General features: G+C 35.8%; 1 protein-coding gene and 2 pseudogenes across 1 annotated transcript in view; 1 reads left to right on the top strand and 2 right to left on the bottom strand.

Annotated features, from left to right (window-relative positions):
* CUNH6orf106 (chromosome unknown C6orf106 homolog) overlaps window positions 1-26293 on the bottom strand; it is an 83713-nt gene extending 57420 nt beyond the window's left edge. Inside the window, exon 1 of the mRNA XM_015585912.1 lies at window positions 26100-26293. Coding sequence (XP_015441398.1) covers window positions 26100-26257 — 158 coding nt within the window. The 5' untranslated portion in view covers window positions 26258-26293. The remainder of the gene's footprint in view (window positions 1-26099) is intronic.
* On the bottom strand, window positions 10529-10647 carry LOC112476147 (annotated as a pseudogene).
* Window positions 13384-13507, top strand: LOC112476152 (annotated as a pseudogene).
* Window positions 26294-26299: the final 6 nt, after the last annotated feature.

Genomic DNA, 26299 nt, shown 5'->3' with positions numbered 1-26299 from the left:
TTTAAAGCAGGTTCTAAGGACACAGTAATTCAACACTGGCATTATAGGAGTTTAGCTTCTAACTGCTTTTGGCTAATATGTTAGGATCAAACTATTTTTTTCTTTAAAAAAAAACTGGTGAAATGCACATAACAATTACTTTAAAGTATATAATTCAGTGGCATTTAGTGCAGTCATGACGTGCAAACGCCACTTCTCTCTAGTTTCAAACATTTTTCATCAACTCATACCTATTAAGAACACTCCATACCCATTATTCATTCCTCATTCCTCCTTCTCCCCCATCTCCCTGGTAACCGCTAATCTGCTTTATGTCTCTATGAATTTGTCTATTCTGGATGGTTTATATATACATAAAAAAAAATACGTGACCTTCTGTGTCTGGTTTCTTTCACTCTGCATAAAGTTTTCAAGAGTCATCCCAAATGGTAGCACGTATCAATATTTCATTCTTTTTTATGGCTGAATAATATTCCATAAAGAGTACACATATTTTGTTTATTCATTCATCTGTTGATGGGCATTTGGGCATTTCTACCTTTTGACAACTATGAGTAATGTTGATATTAAACATTAGTATACATGTGTCTGTGTGGGCATATGTGTCCATTTCTTTGGATATATACCTAGGAGTATAACTGCTGGGTCATGTGGTAATTCTATGTTTAACTTTTTGAAGAACCACAAAACTGTTTTCCACAGTAGTTGAACTATTTTATATTTCCACCAATAACACACGAGTGTTCCTATTGCTCCACATCCTCATCAACACTTTTCTTTTTTATTTTTCATTACAGTCATCCTAGTAGGTATGAAGTGATATCTGACTATGGTTTTTATTTGCCTTTCCTTAATGACCAATGATCTTTAATCATCTTTTCAAGTACCTGTTGATCATTTGTATATCCTCTTTGAAGAAATGTCCATTCAAATCCTTTATTTTTTGACTCTGTTGTTTGTCTTCTTGCTGTAAAGAGTTCTTTGTATATTCCAAAGACTAGGCCCTTACCAGGTGTATAATTTACAAATATTTTCTCCCATTATAAAGGCTGTTGCCCTTTCACTTTCAAAAGATAATGTCCTTTGATGTACAAGTTTTTAATTTCGTTGAAGTCCGATCTATCTAGTTTTTTTTTGTTGCTTGTGCTTTTGATGTCAAGTCTAAGAATCAATTGTCAAATCCAAGGTCACGAAGATTTACCCCTATGTCTCTTCTAATAGTTTTATGTTTTAACTTTTATATTTAAATTACTGATCCATTTTCAGTTAATTTTTATATAAAGAGTAAGGTAGGTATCTAACTTCATTTTTTGCCAATAGTTATCCAGTTGTCCTACCATCATGTGTTAAAAAATAGCAAACATTTTTAGGAGAAATAAAGTTAAGACTAAATCTTGGGTATGGATAGGATCCTGCCCTTTTTTATGACCATAGCCTTTGGAGACACTTACATGGCAAACCAACAAATGGCAAAGCTCAGACTTGGGAAATCAAGTGGGGGAACAAGCTGAGACATGCATAGCATCTCATCATAACTCAAGTAAGGTATGCTTATGCTCAGATCACCCTAAATGATACTATATTTCCTATTTCTACCAAACAGTTTCTAGGACTGAAGGAACCAACATTTATCTAAGAATCAAACTAAATTAAAAGCACTTTTTCCAACCAATAAGTATATAGCATTTACTTCTATATTTCTTTTCTTTAAGTTTTTACTCATTCATGACTCTAGGTACTGTAAATATAAATAAGAAAAAGTCTTTGCTGCCAAGGAACACAAAAGTGTATTAAGAAATATTTGGTAACAATCACAACTCAACGGATAAATGACAGAAAAGAAACATAATCAAAGAGTAATACCTAATTCAAACTTAGGAATTCAGAGAAAGCTTCATCAACCAGGTAACATCAGAACGGTACCTTTGATGGACTGATTAACCACCTAGAGAAAGGAGGTGAAGGGCATTTCAGATAGGAGAGAATATGCAAAGGCATACAAATGTATGAGAGTTGCAGACCCCTTCTCTCTGGGAATTGCTCTCCTTGTTCCAGGAAAAAAGAGGCCTGACAACATTCAAGTTCCTGGTTCTGATGTTCCTGAAGCCCAAATAAATTTCTAATTTAAATTCTAAGAGATCCCAGGATCCTCATTATTAATTCTCACTTTTACTCAGGCTGGTTTAAGACAGGGTTCTGGTCACCACCTCCAATGAAGTCCTAACTGTTCTAAGACTCAAATATTACAAAAGTGACAAACCCAAAATATGTAACAAAGTCAGAGTGAGGTAGGAAGAAATGAGGCCTCCCCATCTCAGGCTAGGAAGCTGGCAGTCCTTGTGTGTAGCAAAGCAGTTGGTTATACTCCACATGTACTCCAAAGCTAGATGGAGCTTTAAGGGGCTTTGGGTAGTAATAGGAAAATGCCCACAGAAGACTTCTAACTTCTGTAAGGTTCTGCAGGGCAATTCAATCTGCAAAACAGAATACAAACCAATCTGGCCTCCCAGAGAGGAGATATGACACACAAAACAAGAATATAACTTGATTAAGCAAGGCCCTTTCTGTCTAAAGCCAGAGATAGGAAACCTCTATGGGTCAGATAATTAGATCCTTTGCTGAATTTCAGCAAGTGAATTCTCTGAGCCATTAAGAAACTATAAGACCCTGATGAATACAATGTAAACAGTTCCTTTCAAAACACTTCTCACAATGTTCCCTCAAACTGCCAAAAGTGCAGCCAGGGTAGAGGGAAATATAGGGGGTGACATTCCACAGATTTGAGAAAGCTCTAAATCCAGAATTTTCCATTCATGCCCTAAGATAAAGATCTCTAAGCTGGAAAGATAAGCAGAGCTAAGAAACCTAACATGGTCCTAGCTTTTCTCTTTAGCAATCTTGGAGACTAAAAAGTCTAATTATAATATTATTGGAGCTGTGATTTATCAAAGGGAACAGCACAGTATTAAATGGATGAGCAGTGAACTGAAGTTTTAAAGGAGTTTTATCATCAGAAGCCTGTAATTATTATACCTAGTCAACCCTGGATCCAAAAAGTGGCACCGTATTGGAAGGGAAAGCTAAAGCACTCATAAAAGAACAATCTCCCACCCTGCCCTTACATCCCCTGTGCTCCTCTCAAATAGGATCCTGAAAAATACCGGATCTTTCTGGGCAAAGCCAACACAAGGCCTGCAGTACTCTTCCAGTAAAATATGTTAAAGGCTGACCATGAGACTTGCTGATTTTATCTTACCACTCCTGCCCTGTCGAAAATATAGCTTATGCTCTATATTCTTTCTGCTTACATCCCTCAGGGTTGGGAGCAGTGCCTGGCACATAGAAGGTGTTTAATAAAAATATTTGTTGAATGTAATAAACTAGTGACTAAAATACAGTTTTTCTTTTCTCCTTTTTTTATCTGATTTTCTTCTCAATTGTATATTGAGACTATATGACAAAGGGCAGGGGAATGACAACAAAAAATGTATAATTTTAGCCCACAGACTGCAGGATTATGCAAATGTATATCTGGTACAATCAAGACCAAACTAGAGAAAGTATAGCTATCACCCAGAGACCTTCAGCTGGTGGGATGGGGTACCTCCAACAATAAGTCATAGGATGATAGCTGGACCTCACTAGGGGTCATCTCCCATTGAGAAGGAGAATGAGAGCATTTATAGTTATTACCTGTTTAGGCAACATCCCACTTCTATGTAGGGCTATTTAGTAAAGAGGGAGGTCATCCCGGGGTTTATGTGGGTGTGGGGGGAACCTAGGAATTTGAAACTGGAACCAAGAAAGTTTTTCGCATAGTATTTGTACTAAAAACTACACATGTGGGAGCTTCTGACAGTCATAGTTCTCTTCGCAGAGATAGAAGACCATTGCAAACACCTAGATACAACATACATAGAAATAAACCTAAAGGCATTTTGAGTCTTCAGTTTCAGTTGTTCCTGAAGCCAAAACATATATGCCTGTCCTTGGGTTCTATGTAACATAGCAATTCTTAGACTACTCCCTCAATCTCTACCACCACCTTTAGCATTATCTATTTTAAAATGAGTTTGTCAATTGTAACATAATAAGCCTAGATTAACTAAAAATTGTATAGTGTGTTCCCGGGACAGAGTATATGGCTGTTCCAGGAGGCAGAAGAGGAGCTGGAAAGGCAAATTAAAACTTAACTGAGATCCGGCAATTCCATTTTTGGGTATACAGCACTCTTGAACAATGTAGGGTATTAGGGTTGACAACCCCTGAGCAACTGAAAATCCACTTACAACTTAAATTGGCCTTCCACATACAGATTTCCAACCAGGGATCTAATATACTGTTTTTGATCCCAGGTCAGTTGAATCCGTGAATGCGAAACCCGGGAATAAAGATAGCCATTTGTATATTTTTTGAAAAAAATCCATGTATAAGTGGACCCATGCAGTTCAAACTCGTGTTGTTCAAGGGTTAATTGTATATCCAAAAGAACTGAAAGCAAATTCTCATAGATACCTGCACATCCATGTTCACAGTAACATTATTCACAGTAGCTCAAAGGTGGAAGCAATCTAAGGGTCTATCAACAGATGAATGGATAAACAAAATCTAGTATATACATACAGCAGAATATTATTCAGCCTTAAAAAGGAAAATCTGTCACATGCTAAAATATGGATGAACCTGAGGACAACATACTAAGTGAAATAATCCATCACAAAAAGACAAATACTATATTATTCCACTTATAAGAGGTATCTAGAGTAACTGAATTCACTTTCAGAAACAGAAAGTAGAATGATGACTGACAAGGGCTGAGAGAAAGAGGAAATAGGGAGTCACTGTTTAATGGGTACAGAGTTTCAGTTTTGCAAGATGAAAAAGTTCTGGAGATTGATTAAACAATAATATGAATATGCTTAACACTACTGAACTGTACACTTAAAAATCGTTAAGATGGTAAATTTTATCTTATATGTATTTTATGATTTTTAAAAAATTTAATTAGGATGGGACCAACATTCTTCATTAAGAAATTTGGACTTACACCTAAAAGCAGAGTATCTAAGGGTTAAAACACACACACACACTCTTCATTTAAGTATAATTTACATAGCATAAAATTCACTCATTTCAATTGTACAATTTGACGATTTTGATTTAAAAAAACTATAAAACCATCATCATGTTTTAGAACACTGTCATCATTCCAATAATGTTCTAATCTCCATAACATGTAAATATGTTACATTACATGGCAAAGGAGAACTGTGATTGCTAATCAGCTGACCTGAAAATAGGGAAACTATCCTGGATTATCCAGGTAAACTCAATGTAATCACTGCCTTAAGAGTGTAAGAGAAAATTGGAAGAGAGAATCAGAGGGATAGCAGTGTGAGAAGGGCCTGCAAACATGGCTGGCTTTGAAGATGGAGAAATGAGCCCATAAGCCCAGGAATGCTGGAAGCAGGAAAAGGCAGGATATGGGATTCTCCAACAAGAACACAGCTGTGCTAAGACCTTAATTTTAGCCCATTTCGGACTTGTGAACTCTATAACTGTAAAACAAGAAATTGGTGATTTTTTAAAACCACTAAGTTTGTGGTAATTTATTACAATAGCAAAAAAACTAATACGATGGCTATTGGTTGTATTATTCTTTCTACTTTACCATATATTTGAAAATGTGCAACATAAAAGGAAAAGAAAACTATGAAAATGAAGGCAGAACAAAGAAAGATTACAATTTTAAAAAGTGCTGTTTTCTGCTGACTCATTTCCTTCATCATAATTCTGCTTTCAAGAACTCAATTGTCCATTAAAGATACCTATTTTGAAAAACTCTCATCTTTCTTGCAACTCCACTTCCTCAATTTAACTGTCATGGATACCTCCTGAAAAGGAAAATTATCGCTAGGTTCAGTGCTAACTGAAATTTTCGAAGATACTAAAACTCTGGCCTGAGAAGACATGAAAGTGTATGATAACCCAAAAAGTCCCAGAATGACAAAACAGAAAACGTGATTCAGACAAAGCTATCTTCATAAACAAAAAGTTGTGGTTTACTGTTGTTCATGAAATTTTCTTTGGGACATGATTTAAAGTAGCAGTTATGAAATGATTCAGTTAATTTATAATTAAATATAGTTTTCAAACGTGCATTTACCTAACAGAGAACTTAAAACAAGCCAGCAGTGATTAACTAGATCTTATCCGACAGCCTAGCTAGAGAGCTATTTTCTAAAAAATACTAGGAACCTTTTTGATTTTCAAAAGATAAAAGTGCCAAAAAGCTAAGTTGTAAAGCAACACTCCATTCTTAAATCTAGCTGTTGATTTAAAAATATCCACACATCTTTTACATATATCTTTGATTAAAATGCTCCACACCTGTCTAATATGTCTTGCTTTTGAGACTTCCTGATGGTGTGCTACAGGGGCCAGCATCAAAGCCTCTTCAGTTTCATCCACCCTAGAAAACAATACTGACCCTAATCTTTGGAGATAATACAAAAGTACACCTCAGCATACTTCACTTCTAAAAATGTATACTAGAGTACGCATTTATGAGAACCTAAGGCCCTATGTAATCAATCTTATTCTCTATTCTAGGAAAAGGTAAACAAGCTTTGGCCAAGTTCTATTTAACATGATGAACAAAGCCACAGCAATGTTACCATCACTACCAAATAATGCCACACGGCGTTAATGCCAACTCTACTCATTCTGCAGCCAACCTATCTCCAAATACTCTGTGGCTATATTTGGCTGCTCTCTGGTACATGTGAGATAGGTACCTTTAAAAAGCTACATACTGACAGCTAAGGGACTAAATTAAATTAGATTTAACTTGGAGAAAATACGATAAAGGCAGATTTTATGATAGTTCACAAACTTGAGAACAAGGCCCGTAAAATGACAGTATAAATATGTCAGAGATTGCTGCCATTTTTAGTAGTAACTAATCACTGAGAACAAACAAGGAAGAAAACATTTGAAGATTTCCTCTAAAAGTCCTGTGATACTTGCAAATAATCTCACATACTCTGTTAATGTTTTCATGTGTTGGGCAACCAGATAAACAGATGACAAGCAGTCAGGTTTAGACACCTCATCCAACTATGGCATTTCTTACACATTAAAGAAGAAAAGGATTTTTAAAAATAGCTACTTTGCATGACACTGCCTAATTACCACAAGTTAAATTACTATCAAAAAAAAAAAAAATCAAAAAATCATCCAAAGAAACTTGGGGAAAAAACTACCCAATTTGATTTACAAAGAAAACTTAATAAAAACTGAGGAAAAAACTTTTCTGTAGCTTTTTCAGATTCTTCCTGAAAAAGAGAGGTCTCTCAAAGATAGAAAAACAGCAAATATCCCAAATAACGAAAACATAGCAAAAGAGTTTCTGTATTTCGAGCTTCACAAAGGTCAAGGAGATCGCTCTCTTCAGAGGGTAAGGCAAATAAACTTAAGTCCACACTATTAAGATACACTAAAAAATAACCAAAAATTTGCTTCATTCCCCATAAAATCCTTCATGACTCTAATTTGATAAATTCCATTTTAAAATTACCAATATCTTTACAGGATACTGCCAACTAATAGAGAAGGAACAAAAGAATTAGAACATTACCTTTTTACAATCACTTAAGCAATAAATGACTCAGGAAAGGATGGTTAATGGATATTTTTAAAAGTTTGGATAAATATTGCTGGGGAAAATGATATTCTCTCAGTCTCTCACAGATACTTATTAATTACAGAGGAGAAAAACAGGTGAACATTAACCCAATACTCAAATTTAGCATAGAATAAATAATAGCATTATGCCTCCCTATGTGAAACAATGGAAGATACAGAATCATCTATGTCTTATTTCTAACAAAAAAATGTTTAACCCGAATCCAATTGTGAAGAAACGATCACACTAATCAATAATATAGGACACTCTAGAAAACAACTGGCTTGGGCTCAAAAAATATCAATGTCATAAAACATCCAAATGATAAAGATGAGGGAACTGTTCTAGATTCAAGACAACTAGAGACATGACAACCAAATGTAACATGAGCTGCTTGGAAAGATGCTAGACTTGGGAAGGGGACAGTTATAAAGGGCATTTGGGGAGCAAATAGGAAATCAATCAAGATAAGGACTGTATATTGAACAATACTACTGTTAATATGCAAAATTCCTTTGCGGAGGTGACAATGATGCTGCAGTTATGTAGGATAATGCCCCTTTGCTTAAGGGCTAAGGGGTGAAATGTCCCAATGTCTGAAATTTATTTCAAATGATTCAGGGAAAAAAATGTATAAAATCCATAGACAGAACCCTCATATACTGCTGGTGGTAATGTAAAATGGTAGTTACCTTGGAAAAGAGTTTGGCAGTTTCTTTAAAAAATTAAACCTAACTTTACCATGAAAAATAGCAACCCATTCCCAGGTATCTATCCAAAAGAAATTAAAACACACATCCACAAAAAGTCTTACAAGAGAATGTTCATAGCAGTTTTATTTATAATAGCCCCAAAGCAGAAACAATCCAAATATCTATCAACTGGTAAATGGATAAACAAATGTAATATATCCATACAATGGAATACTACTCAGCAATAAAAATGAACAAAATATACATGCTAAAACATGGATGAGCCTCACAAACATTATGCTAAGTGAAAGAAGCCAGACAGAAAAGACTGTATATTACATGATTCCACTGATACAAAAATTGGAGAAAAGGCAACTATTTAGAGACAGAGAAAACATTAGTGATTGCCTGAGGTTGGGGGTGAGAATGGAGATTAACTGTCAACAGGCAAAAGAAACATACTGGAGTGATGAAAATATACAATTGGGGTGTAGTGACGATTGCTCAGCTCTGTAAACTGACTAAAAATCATTCAATTATCTATTTAAAGTGAGTTAATTTATGATATGTAAGTTATAGTTAATAAAGGTGCTTAAAAATAAAGCAAATGTGGTAAAACAGCACTTACACAGGTATTCATTGCACTAGTCTTTCGACTCTTCTATAGTTTTGAAGAGTTGCAAGACTAGTGCAATGAATACCTGTGTAAGTGCTTCAAAATAAAAAGTTGGGGGATAGATCAGAATGAACTCTGTAAAACACACGCACTCCAAAATTAGTGTTTCTAGTTGCAGATTACCTAAAGGAGGTAAAGGACAGAGCAAAACTCAGATTTAGGATAAAAGAAAAGCTAAGGCTAATTTTTATCCAAAGATATGAATAACAATTTTTTCTCTACTTTGGCATAGTTTTTTTCTAATTACACAAGTAATGCATATTCACTGTAGAAAATTTAGGAATAAAGTGAAAAAGAAAAAGAATTAAAATATAAAAAGAAAATAAAAACTTAAAATCTCATCAGCTAGAGATAACGATTTATAATTTTTTACTCTTCAGGTAAAAGCAGATCCATTTTGGCAAAGAAAAGGTATCCATATATATAAAACATTATCATAACTTGATCAATTATTCAATTGGCATACAGAAACTTTATATCATATCCAAACCGTCACACAAATCACAGTAAGAATACAAAGCCAGAATAAAAAATTTGAGATGCAAATCCAATGCTTTCTTTCAGCTCCCAATTAAAAATTGCATGCATTGGCCTCAGCTCTCTCCCAAAACCTCCTCAAATGGTGCTATTGGCTGAATAAATGTTTATGTCCCTCCCCCACTCCACCCTCCCGCCACCAAATTCATATGTTAAAGTCCTAACTCCCCAATATGATGGTATTAAGAAGAGGGGATCTTAGGGGTGATTAGGTCATGAGGGTGGAGCCTTCATGAAAGGGATTAGTGTCCTTATAAAAAGACACCCCAGAGGGCTCCCTCAACCCTTCCACCATGTGGGGTTACAGGGAGAAGTAGGCTGTCTATGAACTAGGAATTGGGCCCTCACCAGACATTAAATCTGCTGGCACCTTGATTTTGAACTTCCCAGCCACCAAATCTGTAAGAAATAAATTTCTGTTGTTTATAAGCCACATAGTCTATGGTATTTTTGTTACATCAGCCCAAACGAACTAAAACAAATGGGGGGAAAAAAACTTCATCAATTCACAAGGACAAATGAGGAGACAACATCTGGGGCAATGGAAAAATAGACAAGTGATAAATGACTTAGCCGACCTGAGCAAGCTGAATCCTCCTCAGCCAGCAGTGGGGAAAAAGTAGAGAAATAATCCAATTTAAAATGAAGATCCCCAAAAGGTTCAGGAATTAACAGCACCAAGTACCCTTCAAATGAAGATGAAGATATGGATAAAAATAGGAGAAGTTATGCATTTGCCTAAACCCAACTGTCAGACCTCAGCCAGATCCCCTAATATAGTCTAAACACTGCACCACCCTGGAGGAAATGGGTGGGGCTGTTAAACCCTTAGTTAACAAACCCTACAGTCAGGCTCACAGCTTCCAATCCACTTTTTGTGTCCTACTCTTAAAATAGGAGTAGGTAGCAAAAAAACCACCATACATTTTTTTTTTAAGCCTACAGCACCTGGTATTCCTAGGTGGGCTCCCATCCAAGTACTAACCAGGCCTAACCCTGCTTAGCTTTAGAGATCAGACGAGATGGAGCGTGTTCAGAGTGGCATGGCCATAGACAGAACCACATACACTTAATGTAAAGCATCTAATATAAAAGAAAAATATTACAGCAAGCAAACAGAAAATGCAACTTGAAGAAAACAACACTGAAGAGATCTCCCAGAAAACAGAGCAAAAATTTTGTCAAAAGGTGAAAAGGGAAAAGATAGAGGACCAGACCAGAAGGTCCAATATCTGAAAAATAGTAGATCTAAGAAAAGAAAACAGAGAAAACGAAGGGGAGGAAATCAAAGGATTAATTCAAAATTTTTTCTAAGAACGAGAACAGCTTCCAGACTGAAAGGGTCCCCCAAAGCTGAGCACAATGTATGAAAATACGTGCTCAAATGCATTACCGTCAAATTTAAGGACCCTGGGGACACAGTTACCAAAAGCTTCGAGAGAGGGGAAAAAACAGGATTTATTCAAAGAACAAAGAATCAGAACAGCTTCACATTTCCACTGGGGGGCAGGGGCAGGAGACAAAGGAGTGGTGCCTTCAAAATTCTAAAAAACAGTATTTCCAACCTTAAAATTGCCACCTGACAAACCTGGGGTATCAACTAAGCATGAGAGTAAAATTTAGTTTCAGAATACAAAGTTCTCAAATTTTATCTTCTCTACACTGTCAAGAAGTTTTAAAAAGTGGGGTGTAGGAAATAGGGGTTCTAACAAAGGGGGAGAGTGTAAAAGAAATGCCAAGGGTGCCCAAGGTGAGAGTTGTGCAGCAGACCTAGAGCACAACCAGTCCGGGTAACAGTAGGTCAAATGCTCTGGAAGAGATTTCTTCACTTAGATAAAACTGATAGGACATCTAAAGTGTCTGAACCTATTAAAAGATTCATAACTGGCATGCAGTTTGAGGATAACTTAGTAAAAAGAAAATATGCAAGAGACTGAGTAAACCAAAAATCAAGATAATTTTTATTACCCTGGGGCCAGCAAAAGGGTTTGTAGAAAAGAAAAATAAATCCAAGTACACTAATGGCTCAAGTGTCAATAAACATTTAAATAGTTAAAACAACAAAAACACTAAAAACTGACTTATCCAAATTACAAATAATTAAAATCGGAGAATGGGAGATGGGTGAATGAAACTAACAGTTACCATGTGCTGGACATAGCTCTAAACTTTTATATACGCATTTGACACATGATAAAGATAGTGGTATCAAATCACTGGAAAATGTGAATTTCTCAATAAATGAAGGCAAACTGACTAATCATCTGGAAAACATTTTAGATATCAACCTACAACCACAGTGCCAAATAAATTTGTTATATAAAATATTTATATGTAAATCATGCAATCATAAAGAAAACAGGTGAATAATTATATAACAATTAGGTGAGGGAAAATTTCTACACATGAAACCAAAAACGGAAAATTGCCGGATTCAACTTCATAAAAATTCACACAGAAAAGTGCCACCTAATTGAAAACATTATAAACCAAGTTAAAAGACAAACTGGTGGAAAGGCAAGCATTTAATAAGAAGCTAATTTCCTTAATATGCAAACAGCTATCAATGAGAAAAAGAATAACAATCCAATAGAGGTAGCAAGGAAAATACACAAGTCAGTCACAGGAAAATATAAATGGCCTCAATAAAGCTGAGGAGAAAAATATAAATGGCCAACAAAGTCCCACCTCATTCGTAATTAAAATACAAATTAATATGGGTATATTTTTAACCCATCAGACCAGCAACAATATAAAGACAGATCATTCTTGGGTGGATAAAAATGGAGCAAAACAAACACTCTTATACACTGATAGTAAAAATGAAAATTGGTACCATATTTTTGGGATTTGATATTATCTCTCAAAATTAAAATTGCCCATAAACCCAGCCCCAGCAATCCCACTTCTAGGACTGCATCCAAATGTGTATTAAGACACCTGTACTAGAGCAGCTTTATAAAAGCAAATCCCTGAAACCGTCCATCAAGGAAGTGGTTAAATAAAATATGGTCAGCTACAACATAATACCGTGCACCCGTTTGAAAAAAAAAAAATGTCCATAGCATATTGTGAGGTTAAAAAAGCTAACCTGAAAAGCTAACCTGAGAACAGTATATATAAAGTGATTCCATCTGTGTGCATGTGTTTTAAAGTATGGGGTATGGGATAAGACCTCTATACACAAGATGGTCCACCTACAGATCATGTTCCCCCAATTAGAAAAAACTCTTGACAAATGAAGTGAATGATGAATCCGTGGCCTGACTTAAAAACATATCTAAAGTTTGTTTTACAACACTATGGAGGGGAGGCCCTACAACAAGGCCTAACACAGAAGACCTAAGGACATCTATCAGGAACTACTTTTATGACTTTTACTACCTATACAGAAGACAGTTCTTTTTCAGAAGAATTGTAAGAGGAAGGATTTAAATATGCATGGAGCATGGAGGAAAGTGGTATGGTGATAATTTCAAATTAGCACACATAAGGACTCTGACCACTCTGATCGAATACATGCCTACAAAGGTATAGAACGTCTCTGAAAGAATAGAACAATGGCCACTTCAGGAGAGTGAGATGAGGGAGGAAACACAGGGACTTATGCACTACCTAAACTTTTCACAAGAAATATGCATTGTTTTTAGAATTATATATCCAAATAAATTTTTAAGAAATTAAAACACAAATAAGAAACTGGAAAAATGTGCAAAATATGCCATCAATTTAAAAAATGACAGATGCCAAAAAAGTAAGGACATTTACAAGTATTAAAACTACATAGAAGAGTCTACGCCCATGCCACTCTGAACAAGCCCAATCCCGTCTGATCTCGGAATCTAAGCAGGGTCGGGCCTGGTTAGTACTTGGATGGGAGACCACCTAGGAAAGGAAGACCAGGTGCTGTAGGCGTAAAAAATAAAAAATAAGGGACTATAAAATGACAAGGTCCTTGCAATGTGTGAGGTCAACAAAGGGTTGCCTCGACTAAAAAAAATTTTAAAAATAATATTTTAAAAATTAAAAAAAAAAAAAAAAACTGCATAGAAGAACATCCAGAAAGGTACATTTAAGACTGATAGTGGTTACTGCCTCTAGTAAGAGACAGGAAGTCTAGAGTAGTAGGAAAAGATTTATTTACTTTTCATTGAAAAATCTTTGCTATTGTTTGAATAATTATTTTTAAATGTATGTAGAATATTCAGCAAAATATAATGAATGTCTGCATATGATACATGCTACAACACAGATGACCCTTGAAACATTATGCTAAGGGAAAGGAGCCAGTCATAAAGGCCATATACTACATGTTTACATTTTTATGAAATATCCAGAGAAGGCCAATCCAAAGAGACAGAAGAGAATGGTGGTGCCTGGGACTGGGGTGTGTGGGGAGTGACCACAAACTGGCATGAGAGATCTTACTAGTATGATAGAAATGCTCTAAAACTGGATTGTAGTGATGACTATACAAACCTATAAATTTACAAAAATAACTAAAATGGACATTTAAAATAGGTAAATTTCATAATATGTAAATTATACCTCAATAAAGCTGTTATATTTTAAAAGACAAAACAAGTAGTCACCACATCACTAGAATTTACTTTAAAATACCTTTCTTCTAGTGGGAAAGATTTTTAAAAAGGCACAATATTGATTGTAACATTAATATGATAGAGACACAGAGTTCGTTATATTTATTTTCCAAAGAAAAATATGTCTGTAAAAGCTGGCCAACACACAACCACAAAACATAAGACTTCACCAGCCACCAAGGAAATGCAAACTAAAAGAAGTAATACATTTTGTCAGATAAATATACCTTGTAAAAATTAAAAATAATAATTCCCAGAAAGCAGGCTTTCTAATGCCTGTTAATAAGATTATTACTTGGTTTATCTTTCATGGAGGCAATCTGGCAATGTTTATCAAGAACCTTCGAAAAGGTATATCTCTGACCTGGCAATTCCACTTCTAAGAATTTGTCATAAATAAATAAATGGGCTATATGTCACAATTTAAAGAAAGATTTGAGAGAAGAAAATAATTAGGTAAGCGAACAGATATTTGTAACAGTGAAAAACAAAAATCAATAAATGGCTGCTCGAATAATTTATAGAATACACTCAACTAATAGAATTTTTAGCAGCCATAAAAAAAGACATGGAAAGATATCTATAATGTTTAGTGAAAAGAAGGCTATAAAGCAATGTATTATATTATGATTACATTTTAACTTAAAATATATAATAACATGCATATAAACATCTATATATGCATGTACATGTATACAAACTGACTGATTAGGTTTGAGTGTTTTATAAGTGGCTTTCCTGCCTTCCTTCAACATTTCTAAATTTGCTAATTTTTTTATATTCAGTATTATTATTTTTACAGTGAGAGGAAAAAAGATATTTCCATTTTCCAAAAAGGCAAACCTCCCTATGGAAAAATAAACAAAGGGCACATTCAGTCAATTCATAAAAGAAATACAATGGACATTTAGCACATAAAAGTACTCATAAGAAATGACAAAATACAAATTAAAACAAGATTACATTTATTACCTACCAAACTGAAAAAAAATTATTATGATATGCAGCACGGATATGGTATTAAAGAAACAGTCACTCATATAGTAGTGGCAGTAATACAAATTAGTCCACCTTTATGGAGGACACAATTTAGCAATTAAGTTATTATGTGCAACAAAAGCCACATTTATCTTTAGCCCAGCAATCTAATTCTAGAAATAAGTTCTAAAGAAATAATTAATGATGCAAGCAAAGATTTAGCTTCAAGGATATTCAATACTGAGTTTATATTAACAAAAAATTGAAAACTTAGAGAGCCAACAAAGAGATTATTAAATTATTATGTATCTGTGCAAAAGAATACTGTGAAGCCCTTAAAAGTAAAAAAGTGTAGAATCAGATTTAAGAACGGGGAAAATGGTCACAAGAGATTGTTACAAATAGTGCATGTACTGGTTGAAGAGTGTCCCCCAAAATTCACGTCTACCTCAAACCTCTCAGAACATGACCTTATTTGTAAAGTCTTTCCAGATGTAATTAGTTAAGAGGTCGTGCTAGATTAGGTTGGGCCCTAAATCCAACTGACTGGTGTCCTTCTAAGGCAGGAGAGATTTGGAGAGAGAGAGACACACACACACACACACACACACACACACACACACACACAAGGAAGAAGGCCAGTGACTACTGAGACAGAGATCATGAAGTGGTGCAGCTACAAACCAAGGAAAACCAAGAAATTCCAGGAGCCATCAGAAACTAAGAGGTAAGGAAGAATTCTTCCCTAGAACCTTCAGAGGGAGCATGGCCCTGCTAGTGTCTTGATTTTGGATTTCTAGCCTCCAAACTGTAAGAGAATAAATGTCTGTTTCAAGCCACCCAGTCTGTGGCTATTCGTTAATGGCAGCCCTAGAAACCCGTGTGTAAAACAGAGCAATCAACAGCACATACTCTAGTTCCAGACCACTTATATTTAAATCCTATTTCTTCCATTTATTACCTATGTAACTTTAGGTAGGTTATCTAACCTTGCTGAACCTCTTTTTCTATAAAATGAAGATAATATTATTTATTTCCTAAGATTACTGTGAATATTAAATATGTTAAATGTAATCACTTAAAACAGTACCAGAATACAGTAAATATCCACTTTTGTAAAGCAAACACCATTACACACACACACACACACACACACAACTACAGTAGTAGAAAGACATAGCTCAAAGGGTTAAAACTGTTTCTCTCTGGGTCCTGTGAGTTTGGCTTTTTTTTTCTTATTGGTACTTTTTAAATTAACTATTTTATTATAACGGTTCTATTATGACATAAATCTTATTGCAGATATTTTTAAATTCTTAAAAATTTTAAAAGGCCATCGTTACCGGTTATAATTGTATGCAAACACCATTCCCCAGCCAGTAATTTCCACTCTTTTAAAGCCTGTTATCAAAGTATTAAAAAAAATTAAAAAGAAAAATTTACTTTAGAAAATAAATGCTGACCAGAAAGCACTTAAGAAGGACATCATGTATCATTCAATCAATCATTAGTAGGCTGTTGCTCCATAACATGCTGTGAATCACTGACCTCAAGTACAATAAATCAAGTGTGAACCCTCAGAAACACTTTATAGACCCAGGGCTCACACGTTATAAGAAAACACAACCGTTCATTTTTAAAAGTGAGTCTTTTAAGACCCAGTACATAGTAAATTCAGTGGGGCTGCATTCCATATTTGGAATAAACTGCTCCCCAATCCAAGACATATATCAATTCTGGCAATCGTTAGAAAACCACTTAAAAAATTAATTACCCTGTCAAAAAGTGAAAAATGTATTAGTTTCATCTGCATGAGGTGATTTAAATAAGAGTTAAACCTCTTCAGCTTTGTTGCTTTTTGGGTCCTTAAAAAGTTCAATTACAAAATGTATTCTCTGACAGTATCTCCTAAGTAAATTCAGATGAGCTCATTACTTAACAGATTACTTAACACACTTAGCTCTTAACACAGCAAAATAAAGGTTTAATAATTACACGTAATTACAGGTGACAGCCTGGTGCTTGGTACAGTGAAAAAATTCTACTGTATTTGAAGAGACCAAAGTCCACTACTGCATTGTTAATTTTAAAAATATCTATTTGATCAGCCTATCCAAGTACTTTGACAACTGAATTCCATTCCCATTGAAGCAAAAGAGGTACTAAGTCCATGGTACGCACTACTCTGAATGTGAAAAACAATTATTCAAATCACAATACCACTGTTTGTTTTAAAAAGATATATGATTTTATATATGCATATACACATGCATAGAAAATCCTGTGTGTGTATGTAGAATTCTATAGGCACAGAATTTTCTAAAAGATAAAGAAATAGTAGTGGCTATATTTAGAAAAGAGAGGGAATTTTTGTTTTTCACTTTTACTTGAGGTTGCAAATTAGTGGCCTAAGGACCACATCCTTCCCACAGATGTGCTTTATTTGGTCAACACAGTCTTTTAAGCTTCTCTTGGGGAAAAAAATATATAAGAACACCGAGTCCCCATTCCAGCATAGCAACATTTGACTTAAGGCAAGAATCAGGCATCCTCTTTATAAAAGTCAAGTGCTTTCCAGATCACAAACACTTCAATTGTTCATGTTTCTCACCTGAGAAACAAGAACAATAGACATTTAGTTTGCAACTCTTGTTTAGAACCTTCTAAACTATTTGAACTTACTACAGGCTTACATTACACTTTAAAATTTTTCCTCAATGAAAACTTTAGAGCTTACAAAATATTATTTTCTACTCACATATAAAGAACTATGATACCTAATTTTTCTGAATAACAAATTCTCTTATAAACTGAATGACAAAGAATATTCATTACAAGGAAATATGCCTAGAAAGGTAGGTATATAAGGTAGGGCCAATCTTCAGAGGGCTCAAAATGCTTCCAGAAACAATATTCTTGTTGTTACTTAAATTTTAACTTGCTTTCCAGTCATGTGGGAACTATTACAACATTTAAATTTCATACTCAAGTTAAACTTACAAACAAAAAAGCCTGAAAGGAGCTTAGTTTATAGGACTGTTTCTTCAAACTAGACATCATCATCTCCATAAAAACAAAGCCTTTGCTCCATCTAACTTCACGCATTACTTGAAAAAATATTTATTGAGCATTTGCTATATACAAAGCATTGCATCAGATGGTTAGAGAGAAACAAAAGCTAATAGGGGGCCTCTTCCTCTCCAGAATGTGTATCCTATATGATAAATGTTATTAAAAAGGCAAGTGTGGAGTTCAGAGAAGACAGCACTACTAAAGACACTGATTAGCGTCCCAATTAAAAAAAATAAAAAATAAATAAGACTCCATGAGGCATAAAGAGAAGAAAGAACAGCATTCCAGGTAGAATAAGTGAGTTTAAAATTGGGACAGCAAAAGTATATGTGGGAAATGAGCAGCAGGCCAGTTTAAATGGGGGCACAGAAAAGTAGGTGATCCAGCACAAAGATATGCCAGAAAGGTAGCTGCAGATAAATTGAGATCAATCTTTGGAGGGCCCTGAATGTCAAGCTAAAGCTCTCTGCTTTTTATCTGACACACACACACTGTTAAAGGTTTCTGATAAAAGAAGGGCCCAGATCAAAGCTGTGATTTAGAAAGAATGATCTGGTAGTGGTATGTCCACAAAATGGACTGGAAGAAAGCCAAGTGTAGAAAACCAATTTGGAGACTTTCTATGCTACTCTGCTGGAGTGGTAACATAATCTACAAATTAAAGTGGTGGCAAGAGGAATGGAAAAAAAGAAACTGTTGGGAAGTGCACTGTGAGTGGAAATAAACTGGGTTTGGCAAATGTTCTGGGGTGTCCAGGAAAGAGAGGGTGTTAGAAATAACTCAGTTCAAGTCTAATGTCTAGGAGACCATTGGAGCTATTAACAGAAGAGGGAAAGTCAAAGAAAAGCTGGTTAGGGGGTAGGGAAAAGGATAAATTGACCTTTTAAACACATTCAGATTGGGGTGCTAAGAACATCCATAAGAATTCCCCACCCCATAAGAAAATTTGCACACTTTTCAGGCCCAGTTTTTAGTGATGGCCAAAGAGTAAAGTATATATTTAATACAAGACTATATTTAATGCAGAGTCAATAAGAAGCCAGTTCCAGAACATATAACTACTAAAATTAAACTCCATAGAATGAACTCCTATCTCACACCATATACAAAAATTAACTGAAAATGGATCAATGACCTAAATATAAAAACTAAGACCATGAAACTCTTAGAAAAAAACAGAGGTAAAACTTCATGACCTTAGACTGGCGATGGATTATTAGATATAACACCAAAAGCAAAAGCGATGACAAAAATAATTAGATAAATTGGACCTCACCAAAATTAAAAACATTTGTGCATTAACATTGTCAAAAAAATAAAGATACCCATAGAATAGGAGAAAATATTTGCAAATCACATATCTGATGAGTCTAGTATCTAGAATACATAAAGAACTCTTAAAACTGAACAAAACAATATAATTAAAAAATGGGCAAGGGACTTGAATAGACATTTCTCCAAAGAAGCTATACAAATGGCAAACAAGCATATAGAAAGACATTTAATATCATTGGTAATCAGAGAAGTGCAAATCAAACTCACAATGAGGTACCATTTCATACCCAATATAATGGCTATAATTTAACAAAGGAAAATAAGTATTGGCAAGGGGGTGGAGAAATTGAGACAGACCCTCAAATGTTGCTAGGGAGAATGTAAAATGATTTAGCCGCTGTTAAAACCAGTTTAGTGTTTCTCAAAAGTTAAGCATAGAATAACTATGTGACCCAACAATTCGACTGCTAGGTATACACCCAAAAGAACTGAAAACAAGTACTCAAACAAATACATGTACACATGTTCATAGCAGCACTATACACAACAGCTAACAGCTGGAAATGGCTCAAATGTCTACCAACAAATGGACAAAAAGTGGTATACTGGAATGCTGTTCACCAATAAAAAGAAATAAAGTACTGATACATGCTATATAACATGAATGAACCTTGAAAGAAGCCAGACACAAAAGAAGACATATTGTATCATTCTATTTATATGAAATATCCAGAATAGAATGGGGTATTTAAACTAAATTTGAAAGATCACAGTACATGAAGATAATTTTGAATAGGGTGATAACATTACTGTAAACTGCACTACTTTATGGTGGTTTGGATTTGAACATCCCACAGAAACAGTTATGTTTAGAAATTTGATTTGATTCAAGTGTGCTTTTAATAAATTGGTATTGTTCTTCTGGTACTTGACAACTTTCATCATATTCTCTCCAAGTCTGCCTCCTGTTTCACATCCTCAGTTATTGAACGGCATCATCTCCTGCCAGTTGCCCAATAGGTACATCCATAGAGAAAACATTCAGATTGGTGGTTATCAGGGGCTTGAGGGGAAGAAAGGAATGAGGAGCAACTGCTTAATCAGTGCCAGGTTACCTTTTGGGGTGATAAAAAATGTTTTGGCTAGACAGATGATAGTTGCACAACACTGTAAATACACTAAATGCCACTGAACTGTTCACTTTACCATGCTCTAATTTTATCAATTTCACCTCAATTTTTTAAAAAATAAATAATATTCCAAACCAAAAATAAAAATAAGCTCCATGTCTTGTCACTCCTGATCCCATTTAACCACATTCTAGCCAAGCCAGTCTTCTAGACAGCCCTGCCCACCTGCTCCTGCCTAGTTTCACCCAGGAAGTATCCTCTACCTATAATACACTGCTTTTCCATCAATTCAAAACTCACAACCATTTCAAAACTTAACATCTAAGAAGGCAACTTGTCCATAGCAAGCATTCAATCTTTGAAGCACTGGTTCAATTTGATTCAGTCCATATTCCTACCTATTCTGAAATTTTACTCATTTAATTCAGTATTAACATTTGAATGTTTCCTTCTTATTATCCTTGAAACTTTTCTGATAGTTTCAGGCATGTTCTTTTCCTATTAGAGAGCAAATTATGATAGAGGCTGTGTTCTGCTTCTGGTATTACACTATCTGCTAGGAGTCTATCCAAAATACATTTGTTTAAATACTATCTGGTCAATAGTTTTTGCTGTTATGTGCTAGACACATTTTAGTGGGGGGAGGATGCCGGGGGCGGGGGCGGAGTGAGAGGATGAAAGGTGGTAAAGAAACCACCTCTAACCATCCAAGCTATAATTAGTTCTGATTTGACCTATGATCAGAAATGCAACAGGACAGTAAAAAGACTTCCTGCAGGACAATGTACTTTTTTATTGTGTTCTTTTAAAAATAAAATAATCTGTCTGTTCTATTTGTAAACTATATTATATTATACGTAGAGTCCCAACTTGTTTGTGCCACTCAAAAAAAAAAACCAAAGGAAAAAAAAAAGTGGAAAAAAAGAATGTCCAAAGCAATAACTCTCAATCTTCTTAAAAATGCAATTGAATGCACAACACTCTATCACTGAGTGTTACACAACCTTTCCCTATCATCTTCTTAAAACTGTTGCTTGGCACACATTTTTTTAAGGAAACCAGTATAAACATCAAGTTTTATCTGTCATAAAATGACAAGTTTCCTTGATTCATACATATAAACCAGAAAGTAGATCAAAATTCATTTAGCACACAGGTGATGAAAAATTGATTAAGACCAGGCAGGGGAGGCACTGTGAGATCAGATAAGAGTTAAAACCTGATTTTCACATCTAGATTCCAATTTCACTTCATTGCATAGTAGTTATACCTTTATTTTATCCCGGAGGGTGCCTCCGACAGTGTTCAGATACTCAACAGGACATTGGTTTTTCAAAAATGTTTTTCCCAAGTTACTTTTTCAGAAAACATTTGTTCCATCCATGATGGGCACCCGCATGTAATGTTCCGAAAAATATACGCTGCTTCCTGAAGATACCTGGAGGCAACCTAGGATGTTGCAACACCAAAACTGCAAAGCCCTAATGAATAGGAAGGAGAAAACAGCCAACGTTGTCTATATGCTAGTGAAAGATATTTTACTTATACCTATACTGAGAAATAAGGCCAATACTAACTCCTAAGTTAATGTCCTCTAAAAATCTAGATATATTATTTGTCTCTTGTCATAAATGTTAAAGAACTCACTTTAAAAACAGAACAGAGAAAATGAGTTTGAAGGCCAGAAGTAAATTTAAAATCTTATGTAACACTGAAGTACACACTTAAAATTGGTTAAAATGATAAATTGTTATGTACTTTACCACAATTTTTCTCTTGAAAAAATATATAAATCTATTAGACTGCATAAAGAGTGAGAAACCATTGAATGTTTAAATTATAAATAGTTGAAAATTTTTAGTGCTTTGAATAGAAGCTTTCTGACCTCTTAAGGATGGTGTTTAGTAGATATTCTTCATCTTTAAGGTGGACATAAGCAAATGAAAGAAAGCTTAAATTACAAGAGACTTAATTTTGACATAATTCTAGCCAGAAAAATCATTAAAAACTCTAATAAAGTATCATGCAAATCTCTACCCTCAGAGACCTAAGAGTAAGCTATCTTGTAAGGGTTAAATTCAATTCTGCAGGAAAAACAAGAATAAACTAGAGAGTCTCTTAAACCAGTTTCCAGTTTTAGAATTCCAGGTTCTATATTCACAGCCCAATAGTGTCTCTGCAAGACATTCCATCTATAGAAAGTTATACTAATCTACAAATCACTTCAGTTTGTTTTCAGATATTGGGTTTTTTCACCATACCATTTATGTACTCACTTCGGAAGTGAAAAATGACTACTTTTGTTTGAGGCACATCCACCAATCTCCAGCAGCACGCTGTCAGCTCAAGTGTAAACACTATAAAAATGCTTAACCTGAAACAAAACTTGGTTCTAAATTAAACAGAAATACCTATATAATGCACACCCAACCTAAGACTAAGAAAAAAATATCTGTGTTTACAGGGTAGAAGATTTACAAAGCTAAAACATTCAATTTAATCAGTTTTTCAACGGCTTCTCAGAAAGTTGTTTGTTACCAACAACAAAAAAATTCTTTTGAAATCAAAAAGTCTTTCCAATTCATTTTACAAGACTCATGGCTTTCATTTTAATTTTAATTTATAATTTTAATTTATCCCATTATTTTTTAACAGTCATCAGACAACTGAATGGTGGTTATATATTACAACCCAAAGTAGGCACTTATGAAGTCACAGGAAAGGTAATCATCTTATATTCAACAGGTTAACCATAGCAATTTGAGAAATATTTTGCCAACCTATATTAGGCTATCTCAACAGGTTCCAAAGTTAGACATTAAATGACACTTAAAAACAATACATTTCTAGACTCAAGAGATTTATTTAAACAATACACAAATATTTTGACCAAGTATGCATGCAGACAATATTTGTTTTAACTAGATTTTATTAATTATGATGGGTATTTGCTTAAAACAAAAGTCTAACAAGACAAATTTAGCCAAGTTGACATAGAAATCAAAATACAATATTGAACTACGGAGCTCACTGCTTTCATTAGAAAAGAATAAAGAGCCTTACTCCTTTCCATTTACAAATGATTTTTCATTTTATAACCAAAGAAAACAACCATGACAAAAAATAAGGTAATGCAGCTTAAAGCTGAGTGATCACTTAATTGCCTGAAATCCTAAGAAGCTATTGACTGATGCTTTAAAACCAGAATAGTTTTTAATAGTTCACTCCTTTGTTCAGAAATGTATCACATCTTGTTTTATACAGATGACATCTAATCAGAATACATACTCCGTCCGTATCTTTCAGCTTAATAATTTTTTATATAAAAATTCAAATAAAATTTTTTTAATGCAACAATAATTTAAGTTTTTTTTTCTTGTCCACACTGGGCCTCATCTTTCACAACACATAAAAATAAACAATCTTAGATGTTAAAACACATGCACCTCAAGCATATAAAGTTCATTACACTGGTTCTGTAGCCATAATTGTACTAATAAATACTGACTCTAAAGAACTTAAAACTCACGGGACAGGGTTTAAATGGTACGACTCACAAGGGGGTGGAGAGAAATAATGATCCTCCCTTACCAAACTGGCAGCAACAGTATGCCAAGTTTCCTATGCTGAACTAGTTAGTATAAACAAGGAAGAACAAGAGTTGGGGGTGGGAAAGAAGGCAGGCAAGAGAACAACTCTCCCTAAGATACAGCTTTATTTCTAAATTTCACCAATGTAATACCTCTTTTCAGTGTTTTCAATAACCTCTGTCACTATTTAGTTAATGTCCACATGTTGTAGTCCCTGCCTGAGATCAAAAGATACAAGAGGGAATCACAAATGCTTCTTTAATTCTAAGACTATCTCCTGCATTCAATGCCTCAAAGAGTTTTCTAAATATCTAGAAATTCAATCTCACTCTTGCTATAACAATAAACTTTAAAGATAAAATAATAAGACCCATCAATGACGCTGAACAAAAAAAAAATTCACACATCGCCTTTGGTGCTGTGACAGCTACAAGGCTCCCATTAGTAAAATGAGCATCATTTGGGATACATTCTCTTTTTCTGGTATTGTCTTAGGCATTCAGTAGACATGGAATAAAGGGGAGGCTGGTTGCACAAGTGATGCCAAGAGAAACAAGATTCCACATGTCAGGGGACTGAATGCTCAACACAGAGAGCAAAGGGCACTCATCCCATGGCTTTCTGAACAATGAAATATGACTTTACCTGAAATCCTTTCAAAGGAGTTCTAATGGTCTCCACTTTATCACTCACCCTGAGTGAACCCGACCACGCCTTCTGAGAGAACAGGGGAAGCCTTGCCTAACAAAAATAGCAAGTGCTACATCCAAAGCCAAGAAACACTCGTTTAGTCCAGGGGAGGCACTTCTGCCCCAATTGTCTTCTGCCCCAATTGTCTTCTACTCCAATGCAGTCTTCTACAAGGAGACTCCCAGCTAAAAATACTTGATTCCCAGCCTAAGTCAAGTTCTCCATTTTCCCAAACTTCTACCAACCTTCTTTCTTTCGGATAAGCCCCTCTCCATTCCGACATTCTGGAGGAGAGGGTTCCTTGTCTCCTCACAAAGTTTCCTTCCCCAAGACAATCTCCTTTCCTTCACTTCACTTCCCTAAGGTTTTTGCCAGACGCTGCCCCAGGTCTAGCACTCTCAGTCCTCCATTAGCAGATCTCTTCAGAAAGTCGTATCTCTAACCGTAACCACTTCTCCTCCCTCATAATATTCTTCCCTTTTTCCTATCTGTCCTCGAATGGAGACAAGCGCGCGCGCACGCACGCACACACACTCACACACACTCATACACACCCACACACACACACACACACACACACACACACACACACACAGTTCTCAGCTCCTAATTCCCAGGTCTTTCCCACACACACACGCACGCTGTTCTCAGCTCCTAATTCCCAAGTCTTTCCCGCGCCCGAGGTTCCTCCATAGCACCTAATACTTTCTCGGAGTTTCCCCTCATCCCTGTCTTTCTCAGTCCCTAACTCCACACACCAAGCTTTCTTCTACTCCCCAAATTCAGATTTCCTGTGCTTTTTACTCTTAGCCAACACCACAGCCCTCTTCCTTCCAGGTTTACACCTATGCCTCGATACTCAAGTCTTATCTCCTCTTCCCACGTTGCTCGGGCCCTAATACTCCATCCACATAACTACAAGACACCCCTCCATCTGTCTTCCGCCCCTCCTGACCCCCATGGCCTCCAACTCTCTTCGTTTTCTAGAGCCCTGCTCAGCCCCCAAATATCTCCTATGCCCCTAGGCCTTCCCCACACGCCCTCCCCGCCCCGGGAACAGAGTACCCCTCAGTGCCCGCCCGGCCCGCCCTGTCGCCGGGCTCGGGTGGCCCTCCTCTTCCCTCGGGGCTCCGAGGCCGCTGCCAACGCTGGCGCGGCGGGGCCGGCTCACCAGTTGGTCATGTCCAGGAAGAAGGCGCAGCCGGCCGGGTTGAGCTGGAAGCCAAGCAGCCGCTGGAACTCGGAGATGAGCACGTCCTTGTCGGTGGTGCCTAGACAGCTGAACTTCTGCATCAGCTCGGGGTCCAGGTCCACGTCCATGCCCTCCATGACTGGGGCCGGACACTCGCTTCCCCGCCTCCTCACAACCGA

The sequence above is a fragment of the Pteropus alecto genome, unplaced genomic scaffold, assembly GCF_000325575.1.
Source record: "Pteropus alecto unplaced genomic scaffold, ASM32557v1 scaffold202, whole genome shotgun sequence".
In the NCBI taxonomy this organism is placed as follows: domain Eukaryota; kingdom Metazoa; phylum Chordata; class Mammalia; order Chiroptera; family Pteropodidae; genus Pteropus; species Pteropus alecto.
Note: the sequence above shows the minus strand (reverse complement) of the source record. Positions and strands in the feature narration are given on the sequence as shown.